This window comes from Littorina saxatilis, linkage group LG3 (genome assembly GCF_037325665.1).
Source record: "Littorina saxatilis isolate snail1 linkage group LG3, US_GU_Lsax_2.0, whole genome shotgun sequence".
Lineage (NCBI taxonomy): Eukaryota > Metazoa > Mollusca > Gastropoda > Littorinimorpha > Littorinidae > Littorina > Littorina saxatilis.
The window spans coordinates 76,262,033-76,288,431 of record NC_090247.1 but is presented as its reverse complement, the minus strand read 5'-3'; the positions used below and the strand labels follow the sequence as shown (position 1 = coordinate 76,288,431).

Sequence of the window (26,399 nt, the reverse complement as noted above, 5' to 3'; positions counted from 1 at the left end):
CTGTCTGTCTCTCTCTCTCTCTCTCTCTCTCTCTCTCTCTCTCTCTCTCTCTCTCTCTCTCTCTCTCTCTCTCTCTCTCTCTCTCTCTCTCTCTGTGCACATTTGAAATGTATATATCTAGATACGTGTTTTGTGTGTGTGTTGCAGGTTCTTGACGACAATGTACCTGTTGTCAGCACACGTGGAGAGACTGCTCGTGCACTACGGCCGTTCCGGCAACAAGAGATGGTGCACCGTGTTCCGCACCAAGTGCGTCATCCTGTCCATCTTCGTCATGTCCACCGTGGCCTTCCTGCACAACATCTGGAGTCACGTGGTCACGTTTAACATCTGTCGGATCATGCTTGAGTCCGTCGTCCACATCCAGCGACTCAGGCGCATTGAGCTGGTGAGGATTGGCTTTGTGTCATTGTGTGTTGGTCTGGTTTTTTGTTTGTTTGTTTGTTTGTTCGTCCATATACAGCGACTGAGGCGCATTGAGCTGGTGAGGATTGGCTTTGTGTGTTTGTTTGTTGGTCTGGTTGTTTGTTGGTCTGGTTGTTTGTTGGTCTGGTTGTTTGTTGGTCTGGTTGTTTGTTGGTCTGGTTGTTTGTTGGTCTGGTTGTTTGTTGGTCTGGTTGTTTGTTGGTCTGGTTGTTTGTTGGTCTGGTTGTTAGTTAGTCCACATCCAGCGACTGAGGCGCATTGAGCTGGTGAGGGTTGGGTTTGTGTGTTTGTTTGTTGGTCTGTTTGGTTGTTGGTCCACATCCAGCGGCTCTCTCTCTCTCTCTCTCTCTCTCTCTCTCTCTCTCTCTCTCTCTCTCTCTCTCTCTCTCTCTCTCTCTCTCCCCTAACATCCACAGCTACAATGAGCGTGCGTGCCTGAGTTGAAACAATAACACTCTCACGTCCGCTTATAAAGTCTGTCAATTCAGACTCGTTCCTAAAAGTCTGATGGCATTTCCTTCTTCTACTCTTTCTTTTTCTTACGCAAGAAACGAACGGTTGACCTTTACAGAGATTGTTTTTACTGGAATCATGTCGGGTTTTGTATTTGTTTGTTTTTGTTTTATTCAAGGCCTGGACAAAAACTGAAAGTAGACGGGTAAGAACCCATTAGAGAGAGAGAGACAGACAGACAGACAGACAGACAGACAGATAGGCAGATATACACACACACAGACAGGTAGAAAAACTGACAAGCAGACAGGCAGACAGAGACAGACAGACACAGACAGAGACAGACAGACACACAGAGAGAGAGAAAGACAGACAGACACAGACAGAGACACAGAGAGAGAGAAAGACAGACAGACACAGACAGAGACAGACAGACACAGAGAGAGAGAGAAAGACAGACAGACACAGACAGAGACAGACAGACACACAGAGAGAGAGAAAGACAGACAGACACAGACAGAGACAGACAGACACAGAGAGAGAGAGAGAAACTGAATCTGAACTTTATGAGAAAAGGATACAGATTTTAGACACACACACACACACACACACACACACACACACACACACACACACACACACACACACACACACACACACACACACACACACACTGACTGACAGGGGCGGATGTAGACTTCTCCGGTCTGTGTTTAAAAACATCCATTTTGTTGACTCTTCTCCAAGCACCAGACCTTTACAGGAATCGTCTGCTTTCAGTCAGTTCTTCTCCCCCCCCCCCTCCCCCCCCCCCAGCTTTTTCACCGTCTGGATGCTGTACAATCTACGGTGCCACACCACCACAATTGATTGCAAGGTTGGGGGTTGGGTCGTGGGAGGGGAGGCTGAGAGGTTGACGGGGGAGGACGGTGGGAGGGGAGGCTGAGAGGTTGACGGGGGAGGACGGTGGGAGGGGAGGCTGAGAGGTTGACGGGGGAGGACGGTGGGAGGGGAGGCTGAGAGGTTGACGGGGGAGGACGGTGGGAGGGGAGGCTGAGAGGTTGACGGAGGAGGACGGTGGGAAAGGAGGAGGTGGGGCGAGATCTATACAAAACTTGAAAATGTTTTAAGTACTTACAATCATTTACCATATGTCCACAGAGCCTTTACGGTCTCTAACAGTATCTATATACTTCTGCTACGTGATCGCTTTTTCTATTCGATACATTATTTGATTCTATTTTCACAATTTCATTCAATCTCGATCTACAGTTTTGTCATATTCGATGAACCGCCTTTTCGAATTTAAGATTTGCCAATCAAATGTGCTGCAAGTCCCACCCCCGAAAACAGAATGTGACCGGCTACATTTTGGGAAAAAACAGTCATACTACGTTCACGTGAAAACCCACTTCTACCTCACATACACACAGTTATACTTTATTTTAAAACCGAGCGCACGTAGGATTTACGAGACATATTTGAACAAGAAGAAAAAGCTCCGAGTCATTCATTCTGTTAGAATCTCATCAGAATCTGGGGTTTCTTTCGTCATATTTCAGGAAGTACAATTGTTACTCAATCGCTCCGGAGTCTGAGGTTTCTTTCGCACGTTGGGAATGTCCTTTTCTACTCCGAGTTTTGCCAATTATTTGCTGCAAGCCCACAATTCTTGTTCATTCTCCCCGAAGCTTACGGTTTCAGTCGTCATGTTGCAGGAACGGCGTGTTTACTCTCAGTTGACAATTCTTAATAACTCTCTCCCGGGCCGGTGTGACAGGACACTTTTACTCCACGAAATATTTATTCCGGAGTAAATATGTCGTACGAAGTTCTTACTCCGAGTAAATGTTTTTGTACGAGAAAAGAACGGGATCAACTCGTTACTTCCCCGGCTCGTTACTCCCCCTTAGGGTTAGGGTCAGGGTTAGGGTTAGGGTTAGTAACAAGCCGGGGGAGTAACGATACGGCGGAGTAACGAGATGCTCCCGAAAAGAACTCCCCAAGGCACGAAAAAATACTCCCTCCACGAAATTTTTACTCCCCATTTCTTTTACTTCCAGTAAAAATCTCGTACTCGAAAATGGGATGAGGGGGAAGGGATAATGCCAATAATTATGTGATCTCGCGCAAACGACTGTCGCGCTACCCTCCCTCCACCCCTTCCACCACCAAGACTAACAGGGGACAGGGGAGTATACATTTCGTACACCTGGCATGGGAAGTTAAATTGCTCGTGTTGGGGTGAAGTAATTTATTCGTTTTGTATTCGTTAGGGGAGTAACATTTGTGTACGAAATGTTTACTCGGAACTCACCTGTCGTGGGGAGTAATTTTCTCGTGTTACACCGGCGGCCTCTTTCTTATCGTCTGGAGTCACGTGGTCACCTTGTCGCGTTTTCATTGTTTTCGTATGTTTCTCATCTCTATCAAAATATCATTTTTTTCATTTCGTCAACATTTTTATTTCTTGTACGCTCAGGTTGACAGAAAACACTGTCCCATGTTGACACTAGGTTGACAGAAAACACTGTCCCATGTTGACACTAGGTTGACAGAAAACACTGTCCCATGTTGACACTAGGTTGACAGAAAACACTGTCCCATGTTGACACTAGGTTGACAGAAAACACTGTCCCATGTTGACACTAGGTTGACAGAAAACACTGTCCCATGTTGACACTAGGTTGACAGAAAACACTGTCCCATGTTGACACTAGGTTGACAGAAAACACTGTCCCATGTTGACACTAGGTTGACAGAAAACACTGTCCCATGTTGACACTAGGTTGACAGAAAACACTGTCCCATGTTGACACTAGGTTGACAGAAAACACTGTCCCATGTTGACACTAGGTTGACAGAAAACACTGTCCCATGTTGACACTAGGTTGACAGAAAACACTGTCCCATGTTGACACTAGGTTGACAGAAAACACTGTCCCATGTTGACACTAGGTTGACAGAAAACACTGTCCCATGTTGACACTAGGTTGACAGAAAACACTGTCCCATGTTGACACTAGGTTGACAGAAAACACTGTCCCATGTTGACACTAGGTTGACAGAAAACACTGTCCCATGTTGACACTAGGTTGACAGAAAACACTGTCCCATGTTGACACTAGGTTGACAGAAAACACTGTCCCATGTTGACACTAGGTTGACAGAAAACACTGTCCCATGTTGACACTAGGTTGACAGAAAACACTGTCCCATGTTGACACTAGGTTGACAGAAAACACTGTCCCATGTTGACACTAGGTTGACAGAAAACACTGTCCCATGTTGACACTAGGTTGACAGAAAACACTGTCCCATGTTGACACTAGGTTGACAGAAAACACTGTCCCATGTTGACACTAGGTTGACAGAAAACACTGTCCCATGTTGACACTAGGTTGACAGAAAACACTGTCCCATGTTGACACTAGGTTGACAGAAAACACTGTCCCATGTTGACACTAGGTTGACAGAAAACACTGTCCCATGTTGACACTAGGTTGACAGAAAACACTGTCCCATGTTGACACTAGGTTGACAGAAAACACTGTCCCATGTTGACACTAGGTTGACAGAAAACACTGTCCCATGTTGACACTAGGTTGACAGAAAACACTGTCCCATGTTGACACTAGGTTGACAGAAAACACTGTCCCATGTTGACACTAGGTTGACAGAAAACACTGTCCCATGTTGACACTAGGTTGACAGAAAACACTGTCCCATGTTGACACTAGGTTGACAGAAAACACTGTCCCATGTTGACACTAGGTTGACAGAAAACACTGTCCCATGTTGACACTAGGTTGACAGAAAACACTGTCCCATGTTGACACTAGGTTGACAGAAAACACTGTCCCATGTTGACACTAGGTTGACAGAAAACACTGTCCCATGTTGACACTAGGTTGACAGAAAACACTGTCCCATGTTGACACTAGGTTGACAGAAAACACTGTCCCATGTTGACACTAGGTTGACAGAAAACACTGTCCCATGTTGACACTAGGTTGACAGAAAACACTGTCCCATGTTGACACTAGGTTGACAGAAAACACTGTCCCATGTTGACACTAGGTTGACAGAAAACACTGTCCCATGTTGACACTAGGTTGACAGAAAACACTGTCCCATGTTGACACTAGGTTGACAGAAAACACTGTCCCATGTTGACACTAGGTTGACAGAAAACACTGTCCCATGTTGACACTAGGTTGACAGAAAACACTGTCCCATGTTGACACTAGGTTGACAGAAAACACTGTCCCATGTTGACACTAGGTTGACAGAAAACACTGTCCCATGTTGACACTAGGTTGACAGAAAACACTGTCCCATGTTGACACTAGGTTGACAGAAAACACTGTCCCATGTTGACACTAGGTTGACAGAAAACACTGTCCCATGTTGACACTAGGTTGACAGAAAACACTGTCCCATGTTGACACTAGGTTGACAGAAAACACTGTCCCATGTTGACACTAGGTTGACAGAAAACACTGTCCCATGTTGACACTAGGTTGACAGAAAACACTGTCCCATGTTGACACTAGGTTGACAGAAAACACTGTCCCATGTTGACACTAGGTTGACAGAAAACACTGTCCCATGTTGACACTAGGTTGACAGAAAACACTGTCCCATGTTGACACTAGGTTGACAGAAAACACTGTCCCATGTTGACACTAGGTTGACAGAAAACACTGTCCCATGTTGACACTAGGTTGACAGAAAACACTGTCCCATGTTGACACTAGGTTGACAGAAAACACTGTCCCATGTTGACACTAGGTTGACAGAAAACACTGTCCCATGTTGACACTAGGTTGACAGAAAACACTGTCCCATGTTGACACTAGGTTGACAGAAAACACTGTCCCATGTTGACACTAGGTTGACAGAAAACACTGTCCCATGTTGACACTAGGTTGACAGAAAACACTGTCCCATGTTGACACTAGGTTGACAGAAAACACTGTCCCATGTTGACACTAGGTTGACAGAAAACACTGTCCCATGTTGACACTAGGTTGACAGAAAACACTGTCCCATGTTGACACTAGGTTGACAGAAAACACTGTCCCATGTTGACACTAGGTTGACAGAAAACACTGTCCCATGTTGACACTAGGTTGACAGAAAACACTGTCCCATGTTGACACTAGGTTGACAGAAAACACTGTCCCATGTTGACACTAGGTTGACAGAAAACACTGTCCCATGTTGACACTAGGTTGACAGAAAACACTGTCCCATGTTGACACTAGGTTGACAGAAAACACTGTCCCATGTTGACACTAGGTTGACAGAAAACACTGTCCCATGTTGACACTAGGTTGACAGAAAACACTGTCCCATGTTGACACTAGGTTGACAGAAAACACTGTCCCATGTTGACACTAGGTTGACAGAAAACACTGTCCCATGTTGACACTAGGTTGACAGAAAACACTGTCCCATGTTGACACTAGGTTGACAGAAAACACTGTCCCATGTTGACACTAGGTTGACAGAAAACACCGTCCCATGTTGACACTAGGTTGACAGAAAACACTGTCCCATGTTGACACTAGGTTGACAGAAAACACCGTCCCATGTTGACACTAGGTTGACAGAAAACACTGTCACACGACTAGCTCGTAATAGCGGGTACTGTCCCATTTTGGACATAACATGTAAAGAAGCGCCGAGTTTGTTGTTGTTGATCCAGCTGTTGTGCTGTTGTGTGCTTGCGAGAATCGTGTGTACTTGACATATACATAGCAGGCTATATTACGATTGACAGCAACAGTGGCGTGGGGTTGTTACCCCCACCACTCTTTTTTTCTCTCGAAATGGATTATACTAGTAATTCTTCGTTTTTCAATGACTCCGTATTTACCTATGGGCAAACGTACTTTCCAAGCAATATACTTTTTGACCTTGACATTCTTCTTGTTTCTGTACTCTCACGAAGGGTCTATTTTATTTTATTTGTTTCCGGTTTATCAAGTTGTTGCATCGTCTTTCTTCCACCTCACTCAATTGTCTTCAATTATTCTGTCTAGGTCGCTCGCATTTCAATTATTCGTTCTGTGTTAAATTGTAACTGTTTCCAATGATGCTGTCTGGGTTGAGTTTTACCAAGTTGTTGGGCAAGTTAGAGCTAACTTTTATTTCTTTACATTTGCTTCATGACCTACTTTGCTTATGGCGTCAGAAACCGAAAACCACTATTCCCACTTTTTCTGGATTACTTTCAAGTAACCCACTTACTTTAGCGAGAGTCGGACCACGTGATAACTAACCCGTTTCTTCACACGTGTGTACATTATGTAAATAGGGTCGGGTCAAACTGCTGCCTGGCGGGGACATCAGTAACAAATATTATCTTTGGAACATATTCTTGACTTTTCCCTCCCAATACCGCCCACCGCCCTCTGCTTATCTTTTAGAGTTTGTTTTGTTGGGTTGTATTGAGTGTTTTGTTGGGTTGTATCGAGTGTTTTGTTGGGTTGTATTGAGTGTTTTGTTGGGTTGTATTGAGTGTTTTGTTGGGTTGTATTGAGTGTTTTGTTGGGTTGTATTGAGTGTTTTGTTGGGTTGTATTGAGTGTTTTGTTGGGTTGTATTGAGTGTTTTGTTGGGTTGTATTGAGTGTTTTGTTGGGTTGTATTGAGTGTTGTGTTGGGTTGTATTGAGTGTTTTGTTGGGTTGTATTGAGTGTGAAACTCGTGCTCCTCTTCCTCCCCTTTCTTCTTCTTCTTTTTCCTCTGGTTGCTCCTTGTCTTCATCGTCTTCTTCTTTTTCCTCTGGTTGCTCCTTGTCTTCATCGTCTTCTTTTTCCTGAAACCAACTCAACAGCAGATGAGTTATTCTCCATAGCTGTGTACCATTTTGTGACATGCATTTTGAATCCTTTAAATGATTATGATGTATATTAACTAGGATGCATTTTTTTTATTTTTACAGTAATAATCCAGTTAGAGACTGATACAGACATGCAACAAAAAACAGAGTATATATTTTTGTCTTTTGTTTTCATAAGTTTTAGTGTTCAAATCCATGTCACAACCTTTGGTTTCCATGCTACGAACTTGACGTACTTTAAAACCGTGTAACTTACTGAACGTAGACAAACACAATATGCAAGTATTTCTAATTATTCCCCCCTCTGCTTCTTTACCTCTGTAAACTTGTAGGGGTAGTTATTTTTCGATAATGACCCAGCAACCAAACAAATAACGACCCAGCAACAGCCTGAATCCTCGATAGTGCAATGGGTTGAGAAGCTGTTCTGTTTCGGTACTACTTTTTGCGACTGAAAAGTTCCGAACGCTCTAATGTACGAAGTATACATCTCTGGAGCAAACAATACAAACATACCGCATTTAAATTAACAACTACAGGCCTGATCACATGAATCTCCATATAAAATCCATGAGTTCGGTTGTTTTCTGAATCTAGATCAGACGTTCATCACAAGCAATTTCCCAAGGCAAGTAACTCATACTTTGTCTAGCGACAAGAGTAGTTCCCCTTCTTTTCACTCAGTTTCTTCGACAACAGACTGCAATCCGACGGTCAGTTTTCAACAATATTTCATTTAATAAACAGATCACACGCAACCAAATGCACACATCTCATCAATTTAAACAACATAAAGCGGTTTCATACACTATTTTCCCCAGAAATCTTAACTTCATACAGTTTTTAACGTTGGAACACGGGTGCAAAAGTTCGTCTGCTAGTCCCATTTGACGAAAGAACATTATCCTAACCGATACCAAAACATATACAGAACACACAATATCTGCCTTTGCCGCCACAGCAGAATAACAGCATATCTGTGTACTTGATTTTAGTCCAAAATAGGAAAACTGACAAGAAGTGTTAACAGAATGGAATGATTTGCACGGAACTATACAACCGCGCATTAATCGATCGCCTGCGCAGGTTGACTGGTTGAGTGAATAGGATTCGATCAAACTTTCGCAAAAAACCTCCTCTTTTCTTTGAATAACTGAAGAAAGGAGGAATAAAGAGGTTACACACCTCGTCTCAGTGATTATCAAAAATAATGGTCTCAGTTCGCGGTCATGAAAAAGCTCGCTAAAGCTCGCATTTTTCATGATCCGCTAACTTCGACCATTATTTTTGATAATCACTGAGACTCGGCATGTAACCTCTACATATTCCCCCCTCTGCTTCTTTCTCTCTGTAAAGGTGTAGGGCTAGTTATTTTTCGTTATTCCCCCCTCTGCTTCTTTACCTCTGTGAACTTGTAGAGCTAGTTATTTTTCGATAATGACCCAGCAACCAAACAAATAACGAGCCAGCAACAGCCTGAATCCTCGATAGTGCAATAGGTTGAGAAGCTGTTCTGTTTCGGTACTACTTTTGCGACTGAAAAGTTCCGAACGCTCTATACGTACGAAGACATCTCTGGAGCAAACAATACAAACATACCGCATTTAAATTAACAACTACAGGCCTGAACACATGAATCTCCATATAAAATCCATGAGTTCGGTTGTTTTCTGAATCTAGATCTGCCGTGCACAAACGTTCATCACAAGCAAATTCCCAAGGCAAGTAACTCATACTTTGTCTAGCGACAAGAGTAGTTCCCTTTCTTTTCACTCAGTTTCTTCGACAACACTGACTGCAATCCGACGGTCAGTTTTCAACAATATTTCATTTTATAAACAGATCACACGCAACCAAATGCACACATCTCATCAATTTAAACAACATAAAGCGGTTTCATACACTATTTTCTCCAGAAAACTGAACTTCATACAGTAATTAACGTTGGAACACGGGTGCAAAAGTTCGTCTGCTAGTCCCATTTGACAAAAGAACATTATCCCAAGCGATACTAAAACATAAACAGAGCACACAATATGCCTTTACCGCCACAGCAGAATAACAGCATATCTGTGTACTTGATTTTAGTCCAAAACAAGGAAACCGACAAGAAGTGTTAACAGAATGGAATGATTTGCACGGAACTATACAACCGCGCATTAATCGATCGCCTGCGCAGGTTGACTGGTTGAGTGATTCGGATTCGATCAAACTTTCGCACAAAACTCCTGTTTTCTTTGAATAACTGAAGAAAGGAGGAATAAAGAGGTTACACACCTCGTCTCCGTGATTATTAAAAATAATGGTCGAAGTTGGCGGATCATGAAAAATGCGAGCTTCAGCGAGCTTTTTCATGACCGCGAACTGAGAAGAAGAAGACGATGAAGACAGGGTGCAATCAGAGGAAAAAGAAGAAAAAGACTGAAGCTCGCATTTTTCATGATCCGCCAACTTCGACCATTATTTTTAATAATCACTGAGACTCGGCATGTAACCTCTACGTAACTTACCCAACAACCAAAATCACTTACCCAACAACGGGCCTGAATCCTCGATAGCTCACAGGTTGATGAGTTAGACTTTGAGGGAACTACTTTAGCGATTGAAAAGTTCCGAACGCTCCAATGTACGAACTATACATCTCTAGACCAAAAAATACAAACATACTGCATTTAAACTGGCAACTACAGACTTGAACACAATAATCTCCATATAAAATCTATGAGTTTGGTTGTTTTCTAAATCCAAGTCTAACGATCAGTGCAAAGAAACTCACTTTATATCTCTTATGAGTGCACGCAAACTCCCACGGCAAGTAACTCTCGTACGACAAGAGTAGTTCCCCTTCCAAATTTTCTGAACTGAGTTGCTTGGACCACAGGCGGAAGGTATCGTCCACTGGACTACTACTATCACAGAAAGACTACAAGGTCTGTCACTCACCTTCGAGTCTTCTGTGTTCTTGGAGTCGCTTCCTGGGGAAAAATATTGTTCAAGACGGTTTGCCTCTTCCTACAGTCTGTGTAAGGTCAAATAAATACAGTTGAATGATTGTTTGAACTATTATGTGCCTTTAGTTTTCAGCTTCCGTCCGCTGCAGGTTGTTTTTAACCATCAGTTGGACGAATCTTCGTTTGCGAGCCGCTAATCCACTTTGGGGACAAATCATGTATCCGCACCGAATATGCATACCAGCGCTCATTGGTCTAAAACATATGTAAATATTGTGCAGCAAAGGGAAGCTACCCACGGGAAAATAATCATCGAATATCCTGTTTATCAACCAATGAGCGCTGGTATGCATATTCGGTGCGGATACATGATTTGTCCCCAAAGTGGATTTTTAATGTCTCTTGCGTAAATGCGCATTTTTTTTCGTTTAAATAAGTGTTTGAGGAGTCTGATATGTTACGTAGGTCTGTAGGTTATCAGAGGCAACGTTATTGACCCGCGGGTGGAGCTTTGATTCATAATTGATGAGTTTACACAGTACGGTTATTTGTAATGCCTGTTGTCTTACATGGTGCTCAGGCATTAAACAGGTTGCGGGGATAGTGAGGACTGTGCTCTGATGGCCGAGAAGCTATCAACAGTCAGTAGGTCAGAGTCAATAGAGCGCGACTTCCTTTAATGGGACATGGAGCCAACATGCAATATACGCTAACTTAGAAATGTGCGGCGTGAAGCTGACATTGTGACAAGAGGGGTTCCTACTGAAACTGAACCATGGCCCGGGAAACAGGCGGGAATGTCACGTTGAATTGGTTTGACTTTATGTTTTGTTGTTGTTTCTGTTTTTTCAGATTTTGTTTGTTTGTCTGTTTGTTTATTTGTTTGCTTATTTGTGTGTGTGTGAGTGTGTTTTTGTTACTGTACTTTCCGGGTCATAAGGCGCGACTTTTTTCCTCGAGTTCGACCCCTGCGTCTTGTATAACGAAGCGCCTAATCCGTGTATGAAATACGAAAAAAATCAAAGAGACCGCTTGAGTACCAGTCAAACAACTTGTGATAATGCATGTTTCAGCTACTAGGTACTGCCCTGCCTTTGATCTGGCCGCACACACAGATTTCCAATCTGTTAAACTCGGTCACTGACCGGTCACTGACCCCGGTGCAGGAAGTGTTTCCTCTCTCAGATATGACAGGGGAACCACCTCTCATGGCAAAAACTGGGTCATTGACCCCTGGGAAGAAGGTCGTGTCTATAAACAAGGCCACCCAGCTATCACAATGCCTTTGATCTGGCCGCACACACAGAGCACACATATTTTCACTCAGTTAAAGTCGGTCACTGACCGGTCACTGACCCCGGTGCAGGAAGTGTTTCCTCTCTCAGATATGACAGGGGAACCACCTCTCATGGCAAAAACTGGGTCATTTTGGTGCGCCCTATCGGCCCCCTGCGTCCAATGGGTGACTGGATTACAATTTTTTTTTAAAAGAAGGGGGTGCGTCTTGTATAACGAAGCGCCTTGTCACCCGGAAAGTACGGTAGTTATTATTTTTTTTATTTTTTTTATTTTTTTTTAATATTATATTTTTTTGACTGTTTGTTAGTTTGTATGTCAAATTGTGTTATTGTTTTTCATTTGTTTGTTATGTTTGTATGTTGGTTTGTTGGTTTGTTTGTTTGTTTACTTATTTTTTGTTTGTTGGTTTGTTTAATGCTATTGATTTGTTTTTCTTCTTCCAAAATGCCATGCTTCTGGTCAGGTATGGAGGGGGGGCTGCCATCATGGGTGTGTAAAGGGGTGCTCTTGAACTGCTACTGTCACTGGTCTGACTGCAGCTTGTGATGATCCTACCACAGCTACCAGTACAGCACTTTCGTCCTCCCTATCTTGCTGCTCCTACTCTTACTACCGTCATTCCCAACAGTATCACCGCCACCACAACCTCCCGTCTTGCTGCTCCTACTCTTACTACCGTCATTCCCAACAGTATCACCGCCACCACAACCTCCCGTCTTGCTGCTCCTACTCTTACTACCGTCATTCCCAACAGTATCACCGCCACCACAACCTCCCGTCTTGCTGCTCCTACTCTTACTACCGTCATTCCCAACAGTATCACCGCCACCACAACCTCCCGTCTTGCTGCTCCTACTCTTACTACCGTCATTCCCAACAGTATCACCGCCACCACAGCCTCCCGTCTTCTGCTCCTACTCTTACTACCGTCATTCCCAACAGTATCACCGCCACCACAACCTCCCGTCTTCTGCTCCTACTCTTACTACCGTCATTCCCAACAGTATCACCGCCACCACAACCTCCCGTCTTCTGCTCCTACTCTTACTACCGTCATTCCCAACAGTATCACCGCCACCACAACCTCCCGTCTTCTGCTTTATCACTTGAGTCAAACAAAATTGAAGAAGACTTTCACATACTTGTCACTTCTGGGACAGTTACTAGGTGGTCATGTCTTGGCTGTCAGTTAAAGTTAACCGACAATCCCTTCAATCGCTTTCTTTCAGACAGCCACATTACGTCTGCGGGGAGGAGTGGAGCACGGAAGCTGTCTAGGTGGTTGGCTCAGTATCAGTCCTTTCCGTGTGCCGCCAACAGCATGGGAGATTTCCTCCCTAGTCGTCTCACATCTGAAGAAGAAGGAAATGAAACTCTATATTTGGGTGACCTCGTCTGTACATGTACACGAAAGACCTAGCAATTGCCCAACATTGAACTATATTGACTCACGCTTACTCAAGTCTCGTCTGTGGCAAGTTCTGAATGAAACCCGAGAACTCCACGCAGCCTTATCTCGAAGTTTTCCTTTTTCAAGTGTGTCCACAAAAAGGAAGGACCCAAACGAACTTTGGGGAAAGAAAAAGAAATTAGGATTCATGGGGACATCACATTTTTGCTATATATATTGTGTCTTGTTTCAGGCTTACAGTTACATTTGATAAATACTTCGAGTGAAAAAAAGCCTAGTGCCGAGGTCGCATTTGTATGTGTTTCCTTATCTCTGAGAAAAAAACGTAATGTTTGAACAGGCTGTCACATTTTTCAATGTACTAACTTCTTTGATTCCATGCTTACATTGACATTCGAGGAAGTGTAAGTTTACAATAAGTAATCACATTTTCAAGTTAAAAAAAAAGTATTGTTAGAACATTATAACGAGATATCACTTCACATGATACAAGCCATTTTTCCTGTAAAGTTCTGAATGACTTTCCTAAGCAGCAATCACGTTATTCTTAAGACATTGTTCTCTGTGCTTTGGTTGTGCTCGTGTTAAAATATAAAAGCTAATCTACATTAAGAATAAGAATAAGAATAAGAATACTTTATTATCTCATAGAGAAATTCAGGGGTGGTACATAACAATAATACAAACAAGACTTAACCGACGATAGTCAGGGGCATCAACATTTCAGAAAGTGAGAAATGACAATAGGATGAGAGGGTAATGCTGAGTTTCACCCAGCGCTTGACAGGGCGGACTTTGTTTCCTTCCAATCTTCTCATGTTTATTTCACGCTGAACCCTGGATTGCAAAGACACACACACACACACACACACACACACACACACACACACACACACACACACACACACACACACACACACACACTCTCTCTCTCTCTCTCTAAATTGTTTTTCTGCCTTTTTTAAATATTTTACTTTTGTTTATCTTTTGTAAATGATTTACATGTGTATTATACGACTTGTGTCTGTGTGTGTGTCTGTTCGCGATGCGCGGCCAAGGTTCTCGATGGATCTGTTTCAAATTTGGTGGCCATATTCAGGTACACCCGGGACACAACCTGGTCGATGAGATATTTCAACACGTGCTCTCAGCGCGCAGCGCTGAACCGATTTTGTTTTTTTTGTCTGGATCCACTACCAGTAACTCTTCCTTATCTTCTCCAGTGTTTTCAGCGTTTACCTCCCTTCCTTCGTATGGCGCGCGGATATTCCCATTCCGTTACTATTTTTAGAAGGTCACTGTACGTTACTATTTTTAGAAGGTCTCCAGTGTTTTGCGCGTTTATCTCCTTTCCTTCGTGCGCCGGCAAAGCCGGCGTACACCCGGCAAAGCCGGGTCCCAGGCGCAGCCTGGTATTCGGCTCTACTTCTTCCCGGCGAAGCCGGTACCCGGCGAAGCGGGTAATCATCTAGTATATATATGTATATATCGAGCCGAATAGATGCCAAAAACGGTCGTTTGCGCAACGTCTGATCGTAGCGGCAGCCGCTGGGAAAGGAAGCTAGAACGGATGTGTGGAATGACGGGCGCTGTGGCGGGGTGGTAAGACGTCGGCCTCTTAATCGGAAGGTCGAGGGTTCGAATCCCGGCCGCGGCCGCCTAGTGGGTTAAGTGTGGAGATTTTTCCGATCTCCCAGGTCAACTTATGTGCATACCTGCTAGTGGCTTATCCTCCTTCGTGTGTACACGCAAGCACAAGACCAAGTGCGCACGGAAAAGATCCTGTAATCCATGTCAGAGTTCGGTGGGTTATAGATACACGAAAATACCCAGCATGCTTCCTCCGAAAGCGTCGTATGGCTGCCTAAATGGCGGGGTAAAAACGGTCATACACGTAAAATTCCACTCGTGCAAAAACACGAGTGTACGTGGGAGTCTAAGCCCATGAACGAAGAAGAAGAAGGATGTGTGGAATGGTCGTATTATTGTCATCAAAGCAGCGACGTAAAAATAGTCGACTACAAGGAACACCGTGACAACAACGACGATGATGATGATGATGATGATGATGATGATGATGATGATGATGATGATGATGATGATGATGATGATGATGATGATGATGATGATGATGATGATGAAGATGATGAGTGCTAAACCTTTGTGCTGCCAGCTTCGCGAAGTATACTTCTCGCAGTCGACTTGGCCCAGCTAAGGACAGGCTTTATTTATTTATTTATTTATTTATTAAGGAGATTTCTATAGCGCATAACTAAAAGCACTATGCGCTTTACAATATCGCTTTATGCCTAGCTGGAAGTGATTCAACACGCTGTGTGTTCTTTATCTCCTTATCCCCCTCCCATCTTAACACCGCCACTCTCACTGATAACTCTGCTGCATTCCACTCCCCGACAGAACAAGGAAGCGTCCAGGAGTGGTATTCAAGAAGAAAAAGAATTTGAGGTGGTTTCAGATTCTGAAGCCGTTTTAGCTACTCCGATTTTAACTGGCATTCACGAGTCCCCCTCCGAACGCTGTTAGCTAACAAGGTTGTCTATTTATAAACCAAGGGGTTTCCCTCACTTCCTGTTGAGTGCGCACGTGCAGTAGGTCTTATCCGCCTTCATTGCTTTTATTCCGCGAACGAACACGTGTGCATTACATTTACTTCAGTCGACATGTACGGAACATCCATCGGACAAGCGAAAGTGCAGGCACACGAGGAAGAGATGGAGGAGAAGAGGAAGCGAAGGGCTAACTGGACTGACAGCGAAACGCGGACAAATACGAGATACCGCTCGCGAAAGATTTCAACCGATGCTCGATCATACCGGCTTGTGGTGAAAACGTGTTAGTGTCTTCTTATTACAGTGTCCGTTTTCATCAACTGATGCGCGATTGAGTCGAGTTCAAATCACCATCTGTCCGTAAAAATTTTTTTTACTCTTTGGCATTTGTTTATTTTTGTTTATTTTCTTCATGTGCAAAAGAGTACGTTATAATAGCAATAGATTAAAATTTAGGCAGGAATGGGTTTTTGTTTTGTTTTTTGGGTTACCATGATATTAATTTAAACATGTAAACATTTGATTTAAAAAAAATATGAAGAAGGATGCTCCCCGTTAAAAAAACAAAGGTAAGAGAGAAGACAAAAAAAACCTAAAACTTTCTGTACAAATTTAAATCTACATCGTCATTTTTATCCAAAGGATGAATGCGATCCCGGAAAATACGGTTTCTTCTCAGATTTCTTCTCTCGGCATATTCCAACATCATGAAGGCCGCCATCTTGAATCACGAAGATAACACGGTGTTAGCGATTGTAGAGACGAGGGGTAGGTCCTGTAACTATGAAGGCGTCACGTGACTTTTGCGGGTCACAACGGCCTTTCGTGAATGCCGATTAGCGCGACTTACAGTTCAAACAGCGCCACCATGCGGCCAAGTGGCGCTAAAGAGCTTTCTTGAATACCAGTCCAGCACATCCGTCAATCAGTACCTTTATTTAACCTTTTTACCCTCTAAAAGTTTTAACCATTCGGCGCTATTTTCCATTCCTTTCTTTTATTTCTCGGACAAAATCTTGAGTTAGCACTGATTTCCTGCTTCAAAAAAGACGCACAGAAAGACAGAAAGATGCATGGCAGAATGCGTACTTAAAGGCAAAGTCCGTCCCGTGTAAACGATCTAGCTCACCATCTCAGGTCTGGTCACGCTTCTATACGGTTGAATGCAATCCCACCACTTGGACGCATACCCGAAATCATCACCCTGGGTACGATGCTTGCAGTGGACGGTGTGACTTTTTGATGACGTCATTTTGCTGATTAACACTGGGGTCCGTAACAAAATGAATGAATGAAAGTCCCCACTCTGTGCCGCACACAGCCAGCCTGATGTTTGTCCAAGTTGAAGGATGACGTCATCCCATGCAGATGTGAAAGAGGTGATGTTTTAGGATCTTCTCTTTACAGTGATAGACCTGATTGTAAATAGCTGAAAGCATGGAGCTTGCAATGTCAACCGAGAAAGGAACAAAATGTACATCGGTCTCGAACAGCAATACCAGCTGAAGAGACGAAACAAATAACAACCAACCAACCAACCAACCAACCAACCAACCAACCAACCAACCAACCAACTAACCCATGCCAACAACTAGACATGTCTGAGGGTGTGAACACGATCGTTCCCACGCGAACAGGACTGCATCTTGAGACAGCCCCGCAGTTTTAACCCTACTTCGCTCTGTCAACTTTTTAACTTGAACGAAAAACTTAGTTAGCATTGACTTCCTGCTGAAATGCATGGCAGCGCAACGTCTGTTGTTTGAAGAAAAACGTTGTGTAAGATCTGTTGCAGGGACGTTTTCTCTTTTTGCTCTAATGATATCTGGAAAAAAGAGTGACACGAAAGGCAGAAGGAAGTAAAAGGAAATAACAGAATAGGAAATGAGTGAAATTATACATAATTGAAGTAAATCGCGGGTTTTCTCCTATGTTTCGTTTTTGATTTAAAAGTGGGGCATTAAGCTGCTGGCTTGTTTAGTTAATAGTCTTTCTTTCTTTCTTTCTTTCCATTGTTCTGTTCTACTTTCTTTCTTTCTTTCTTTCTTTCTTTCTTTCTTTCTTTCTTTCTTTCTTTCTTTTAATTGTTCTTTTTTACTTTCTTTCTTTCTTTATTTCTTTCCATTGTTCTTTTTTACGTTCTTTCTTTCTTTCTTTCTTTCTTTCTTTCTTTCTTTCTTTTAATTGTTCTTTCTGTCGGTCTTTCTTCCGTGCTGCAAAGCATCGTTATTATATTTAGTCAAGTTTTGACTAAATATTTTAACATCGAGGGGGAATCGAAACGAGGGTATGGTGTATGTGTGTGCGTGTGTGTGTGTGTGTGTGTGTGTGTAGAGCGATTCAGACTAAACTACTGGACCGATCTTTATGAAATTTGACATGAGAGTTCCTGGGTATGAAATCCCCGAACGTTTTTTTCATTTTTTTGATAAATGTCTTTGATGACGTCATATCCGGCTTTTCGTGAAAGTTGAGGCGGCACTGTCACGCCCTCATTTTTCAACCAAATTGGTTGAAATTTTGGTCAAGTAATCTTCGACGAAGCCCGGGGTTCGGTATTGCATTTCAGCTTGGTGGCTTAAAAATTAATTAATGACTTAGGTCATTAAAAATCGGAAAATTGTAAAAAAAAAATAAAAATTTATAAAACGATCCAAATTTACGTTTATCTTATTCTCCATCATTTGCTGATTCCAAAAACATATAAATATGTTATATTCGGATTAAAAACAAGCTCTGAAAAATAAATATATAAAAATTATTATCAAATTTTTTTTTTCGAAATCAATTTAAAAACACTTTCATCTTATTCCTTGTCGGTTCCTGATTTCAAAAACATATAGATATGATATGTTTGGATTAAAAACACGCTCAGAAAGTTAAATCGAAGAGAAGTACAGAAAAGCGTGCTATCCTTCTCAGCGCAACGAATATCCCGCTCTTCTTGTCAATTCCACAGGCACTGCCTTTGCCACGGGCGGTGGAGTGACGATGCTACGAGTATACGGTCTTGCTGCGTTGCGTTGCGTTCAGTTTCATTCTGTGAGTTCGACAGCTACTTGACTAAATATTGTATTTTCGCCTTACGCGACTTGTATTTGATTATGTTGGCCAGTTTGATTATGTTGGCGAGTTTGATTATGTTGGCCAGTTAGGGGAAGGTATCAGAACAATGTCCGTTCCCTTTTTGTGCTACATTGTCAAACCACTGCAACATTATTGTATCACATTGTTAATTGTTTTCAAGAAATAAAGGTTCGACTTTATTCAGCGTTCTGGCATGTTTCGCAATGAATCCTGCTCGTTCAAACATGAATGTTTGACACTGTCTCGCGGCACTCCTATAAATAGCAACATAGCAATTTCTTCCGTGAGATTATATGACCTACTTTCATGTTTACCACTAGATATGTGAAAAAGTAAAAGAGATGCAACTTGCATACTATACTTTCGAGGTTCCTGCTAACACTTTCGATAGGTAAAATAAGTGTTTTTTACAGTTCGTGTTTTGGGAGACTTTGTTGGGTCAATATATATACACACCAAATATGTGTGCGAAATGACTCAAACAGAACAGTTTGTTGCTGACAATTATGTGTCCCTGGTAACGGTGTCTGTACATAGCGTGCCAGAAACCTGGATGCTGAGCACTGTGCAGTCAGATTCTTGACATATTCATGACGTAAGAAAGAAAGAATCAGTCGGGTTTCTTCATGTTACTATAAGCATCATTTGCTCTAGTTCGTGAATTCGTGACAGAAAAACCTCGATTTGTAAAATAATTCCAATGTCCTTCTGCTTTGCAATGCACAGTCTCTTGAAACATCTGTCGTTTACAATTTAATATTAAGACATTTTCGCTCGATTTGTTCCTGCCCGCGGGGTGCAGATTCGACATACTGCACTAAGCATTTCCAGACTCTACTCTTGTCTCCAGCAGCCGGTTTGCCTTGAAGTGTCTTATCCGTTGACGCAATTTGACCAAGGCCTCGGATAGACACGTCCAAGTCAGTTGCCCAGACATTTGTCATCGCTAAACTGTTTCTAACCAGCCTATCAGTGGACACAATCTGTCTTATAACTCGAAGGATTGACGGCACAGGCTAGAAACTATTTATTATACAAAAGCAATATATTTGCTGTTGTGTCCCCTACAGTGTATGACTTCCTGTCGCTGTCTTCTATTTTCCGACCGCCTGTCCCATAATCCAACATAATCTACATATCTGTCAATGTATTGTTTTGTCAATAACAAACGTTCCAACAACCTACCTTTCTTGTTTTTTTATTCTGAATTTTGGAACGTTGGCAGTCTCTTTGTTTTTGATTTGTTCCATAATCCAACATTTTTAAAAAAAATGTACGCCCTATTTAAAGGCTCAAGCGTGCATACACTCCATTTACATTAGCACATTTGACAAATCCTTTGTCACGTTTTAATTGTCAGCAATACTCGAGAGGTCTATTTCCGTCCCATTCCAATGTGCTTTCGCACGAACTCCGAGTTTTAGTGCAATTATTTCATTTTGCTGTTGAAGCACTTGCTCTGCATTCCTTTCATGGTTCAATCTTTCTAAACATAGATGCTGAAAGGGGGACAACCCCTTACCCAAAGTAATGTGTTGAAGAATTTTCTGATTTGAATTTTAACATTCTAATTGCAATCTAAATAACAAAGTGACTGTAGTGAGATGCGCATCACCAATAGTACAAAGTGTAGTTCAAACACCAATAGTACAAAGTGTAGTTCAAACACCAATAGTACAAAGTGTAGTTCAAACACCAATAGTACAAAGTGTAGTTCAAACACCAATAGTACAAAGCTGTCGAGCTGTACAAAATAGTACAATTCTAATTGCAAATAATTTTGGAATAGACAAACACCTGGGAAAAACAACTCTGTCCGGGCTGTCAAAGAGTGAATACTCTTACTTTTATTGAGGCAAACTTTGTACACGTGCTCCTTGTCCACGTTATTCAGACACGCCCCTCGCTCGTGATTGGCCAATGGTGTCCCGTCAGACACGCCCCTCGCTAGTGATTGGCCAATGGTGTCCCGTCAAACAAAGTTTGACTCAATAAAAGCAAGAGTATTCAATTTGTCACAACCCACACTAACCCGTTATATTCCAACATCGTCTAACAACAACTTCCCATTGTCCCCAAATATTTTCAAAACAGAGGTCAGGGCTTTACATTTAATTCGAACACCAATAGTACAAAGCTGTCACCGTCTGCAGAAGACAGGTTCGACCCACTGCACTCTCTATTTTGATCATTTACTGCTGTCAAGTGCAGCTGCGTTGCCTCAAAGCGTGTTTGCTAAATGCGGAATGTCGCGCAGTGTAAGTCTTCGCCTTCCGGATATACGAGGGAATTGTTCAACCGAGTTGAAGGAAACAGAATTAAAAGTGTGATGCCTGTTTGAAAAGTAGGGCGGCACAGACCGAAATACCGTGGGACTCATTCAATCTGCAGTTACCAGGACACGTCAGTAGCTCCCATGTGCCCTGTCACAAAACTTCCCGCTTCCCACGTTGCCAATGTTACACTTTTTTGTTTGGTCAAAAGTTGGCGACAATTTTATCCCCGTATGTCTGTCTCTGGCACTTTCTCTATTTCCGTTTTCATATTTTTTTGTTCTGTCTTTTTGTCTTTCTTTCTTTCTTTTTGTCTTTCTTTCTTTCTTTCTTTCTATCTTTCTATCTATCAGAGGATATAAGTACCCTCCTACTTGAACTCATACCCACATTGTACAGAGGATATAAGTACCCTCCTACTTGAACTCATACCCACATTGTACAGAGGATATAAGTACCCTCCTACTTGAACTCATATCCACATTGAACAGAGGATATAAGTACCCTCCTACTTGAACTCATACCCAAACTGAACAGCCTGGCTGCTTGCTCCCTGTGACGAGAGAGAATGTTTGACTGCACTATTTGTTCAGATTGACAGCGGCGTCTAAGTGATAGTATTCTTACACCAAGAAACACATATTCAATGTTTCCGATTCCCAGACCGACCCTGATTTTTTCTCTCGACGCAAGATCTTTTTTTGATCCTTAAAAAAAAAAAAAAAAAAAACCACACAATTTTGCAGACTTGACAAGAAAATCAGTCTTCTCCGACACGAAGGGGACAGAACTTGCACGATTCCCGGCCAATAAAAAAAGCAACTGGCGCCTGCGTAATTAAAGAAAGCTTTTACCAAAAACATCTCCATTTCTGCACATACTCCTCTCCCATAAAGTTGTTATGATTGTTGAGAGTGTTAGCTGTGTATGTTTGTATATATATAGTGTGCATTGCATATATGATTATTGTGTGAACAGTACATGTGGTGAGTTGTGTCTGTATGATTAATTTGTTTTATGTAGGTTGTACTTTTAATTATTTTTTTTCTGTATATATATGTTCTTTTGTAAAGGGCCTAGAGCCATAGGTTAGGCAATTAAAAATGTCCAGTTATTATTAATTTTAAGAAAATAAGTAACCGACCTACTAACCCTTTTTTCCGATTTGTCACTGTAATTAAAAAAATATAAAAACAATATATTGGGGGCTTTACTAGTGTTGACAGATCGGTGGTGATGTACCGAATGAAACGTAAAAATAAACCAAATAAAGGGAAAAACCCCACATTAACAAGCAAGGAAATTACGTCTCCGTTTACCTCTGCCTGCAATCAGCGTCATTTTGACCCCCGTGAATAGGTGACGTCACAGACAAACTCCCGAAGAATGGCAAGAGAGGCGGGAGCCCGTTCTGATAAAATTCCCATTACCCTTGCTGTATCAATCAAAGTGGACGTTTGCAGGGATTGAGTCGTGCATTCCGATCTGCATATAGACTGTGTAATGCAATGTGGATACAGAGCGCTTTGGTCACGTGGTCTTAGCGTCCCTGTGTAACAGTCAAAACGATTTGTAATTGCCGGTAACGTTCTGACAATTCCCGGCAGGGACATATCTAAGTGCTGAATTGCGTTTCGCGGAGCACGCTCTGACGTCGGATGAAAGAGAATAATAGATATTGTCAGTTTAATCCTTGTTTTTGTTTGTTTGTTTGCTTGCTTGCGTTGACAATTGTAGCTGACAGTGCAACAACTACTCTACCCTCGCCTCCCCCCCTCTCTCTCTCTCTCTCTTTCTCTCTATTTGTCTGTCAGACTGATTGTCTGTGTGTCTGACTCTCTCTCTCTTTTTCCCTGTCTCTCTCTCTCTCTCTCTCTCTCTCTCTCTCTCTCTCTCTCTCTCTCTCTTTCTCTCTCGCTGTCTCTCTCTCTCTTTCTCTCTCGGTCTCTCTCTCTCGCTGTCTCTCTCTCTCTTTTTTTCTCGCTCTATCTCTCTCTTTCTCTCTCTCTCTCTCTCTCTCTCTGTTTCTTTCTCTCTCTCCCTCTAGCTTGATTTTTTTGTCGTTTGCTCATCTTAAATACGAGTCTGGGGAACGTTTCAAACAGAACCGTTTTGAAGTCCAAATAAATGGAAGATAATTATGAAACCAGACACACTAGTAGTGCATGTATTCTGCCCATAAGAACAGGGGCTGGGAAACTTCATGGGGATAAAGAAGGAACTTTCTGGTTGCGGCGTTGGTCGGTTGGTTGCTTGGATGCTTGATTGGTCGTTTGAAACACTTAATGCGGTATGAAAGGAAACAGTGTCCCCCAAAAAGCAAAGTCCCACCCACAGGTGCAGCCAAGACTCTTCGTCTTTGTATTAGAGCCAGCTGATGAGACATTATGTGGGTGCTCACGTAATGATGATGATTTTGGTGATTGAAGTAATCATGATGTTTTTGTCGATTGACGTTATAATGATGTTTGTGGTGATTGACGCAATAATGATGTTTGTGGTGATTAAGGTTAGAATGATTTCTTGTGGTGATGACGTAATGATGATGTTTTTGACGATGTTCCAGGTGCTGGCGATGGTCCTGCCCCTGCTGGTGATAGTTGTGATGACGTAATGATGATGTTTGTAGTTATGACGCAATAATGATGTTTGTGGTGATGTTGCAGGTGCTGGCGATGTTTCTGCCCATGCTGGTGATGGTGGTGATGGACGTGGCGATACTGGTCAAGATGGTGACTGACCGCATCCGCAGCGCCAAGACCCGCTCCTCGTCAGGGGACAGAATGCTGACCTGCCTCAAGGCCAAGGGAGACCACCGCTCCACGAACAAGGACTACGCCCTGGCGGACAACGGCGAGGTGACGGCACTGTCCCACCACGCGCGGCACGGCAAGACGCCGCTCACCAACGGCACCAGCACAGGGAAGGACGCCACCACCAGCACCACCACCAACACCAACTCCGCCCAGGTTGACGAAACTGCGGCGCTAGAAGAGGCGGCCCGGCGGATGGACCTGAACAAGGAGAAGACGCGCTGCACCGTGATGGTAATGGTGGCCGGGCTGGTCTTCATCGGCCTCACCCTCCCCTCCATCTGCCTCAGGGCGCACATCAGCTTCGCGGAGAACCACCCCTCCCTGCTCGTCAGACACCTGATGCAGCTGTTCGAGAAGATCAACCAGTTCAACGGCGTGTACAAGGTCGTGCTCTACACGCTCTTTCTCCGGTCCTTCCGCAGGGCGGTCTGGTTCTCGCTCAAGAACATCTTCCTGTCCAGGTGCTGCAGGAAGCGCGAGCCGGTCACCACGGTGTGACGTCATAGGCCAGAGGTCGTGCAAGCAGCATTCAAGTTGGACATCAAAGTGTTATCTGCTTGTCGTGCTAAACTGACGTTATTTCGCGATTCAAAGCCCGTCAAAATGGTTTGACGTCATTGTACCGGGGGCTTGCAAGCAGCATCAAATCTGAGGTCAAAGTGTTATTTGCTTGACGTGATAAACTGACGTCATTGTGAGGTGTTAGGCCCATCACGACGGTTTGACGTCACAGTACAGCGGTCGTATGAGCAGCGTGAAGATTTGACTGAAGTCCTACATCAAAGTGTTATCTGCTTGTCATTATAGTATGACGTCATTACCCGTTACGAGCCTGTCTTGAAGATGTGACGTCACATTACGTCTTGCAAGCAGCAGGAAACTTTTATTGAAGTCTAACATCAAAGTGACATCTGCTCGTCATGGATGACTGACGCCAGGGCATGGTTCAAAAGTCTAATTCGTTTCAAGTAAACTACAACAATTATGTGCAAAATATGCGTGATCTTCTAATGTCCTATCATAAGCTCTGTTTGAATCTTAAGTAACTATAGCTGCTTCTTCAAACATTTACATCGTTTGTGAGAATCTGGCGTCATTGTGACTCTTATCTATTGCTTCGTTCTGATGTCATGTTGTATGTTTTTTGGGGTGTTTTGTTTTTGTGGTCTTTTTCTTTTGCTGCTTTGTGTGTTGCTTCGACCCCGAAGGGATCTGGCTTGCCATGGAACTGCTACACAGTTTGAACACACAAATCCTCCAGTCAGGGAATCTCTTCCAAGAATCTAAACTTTATTCCAATCAGCGTAACCCTGTCACGTCCACGCGATGTGTGTCTAGTGCAGGTGTGGTATTTGATATGATGTGCTCGACATCGCACCGTTTCTTTCTCCTCGGGTTGGTGTTGAAAAAATCACTCCACAACAAGGTTCCCGGGGGGAAAAGGGCTTTCGTTGCGCTACATCGTTCTAATGACAAGACTCGCTGTGCTGAAACGCTGTCTTCCCGCGGGGAGGATCATCACTGACGTTAATCTGGTCAAGTGTCGGCAGGATCATAATTATCCAATACCGCTAAATGAGAGACGTGACGCAAAACAGTGTAATAAACAACTTCCTGAGGGAATCGGCTGACATTAGTAAGATAGACTTGGAGTTGAAAATGAAACATGAGCCATCTCAGTGGAGCATTGAAAGTTAGTGTGTTTTCATATTTCAGCTGGTAATGAATAGGCGAGTGATAGCGGAATCATGCTTGTGGTTTTATGACGTGTCAAAAATAATGTTGTAGACTGCGCTTCACTTGAGTGTGTTATTTTCGCCTGATGAAAAGAGGAAGCTTTGAGATAATGTTGTTGACTGCATTTTATCTGGGTTATTTATTGTCCCCAAATAAAAAAGAAGCTCTGAGATAATGTTGTTGACTGCATTATATTTTGTTTGTTTTTCTGCTGATAACAAAGGACACTTGGAGATAATGTTTTTGACAGCATTTCATGAGGGCCCCAAAGGGGGGGTATCATCACGATCACGGGAAGGGAAATTTTAGCTTTCACGATCACAGTTACCTTGATTTTTGTCAATGATCACCGCAGTCAATGATGAAAACAAATGACGATCACGATCACGAGACTTGATTTTTTTGTCATCACGGATCACGGGCAAAGTCCCATCACGATCACAGAAATGGAAATTTCGGCAATCACGGTCACAGAAAGGTCAAAAACGCCAATCACGATCACGATTTTAAACCCTTTGGGGCCCT

General features: G+C 42.9%; 1 protein-coding gene across 1 annotated transcript; it reads left to right on the top strand.

The window, feature by feature from the left end:
- The first annotated feature begins 115 nt into the window (after positions 1–115).
- Positions 116–26,399, top strand: LOC138963292 (uncharacterized). Its single transcript, XM_070335357.1, has 2 exons — positions 116–388; positions 23,988–26,399. The coding sequence occupies exons 1-2, from the start codon at positions 161–163 to the stop codon at positions 24,633–24,635; spliced, it is 876 nt and encodes a 291-aa protein (XP_070191458.1). The 5' UTR covers positions 116–160; the 3' UTR covers positions 24,636–26,399.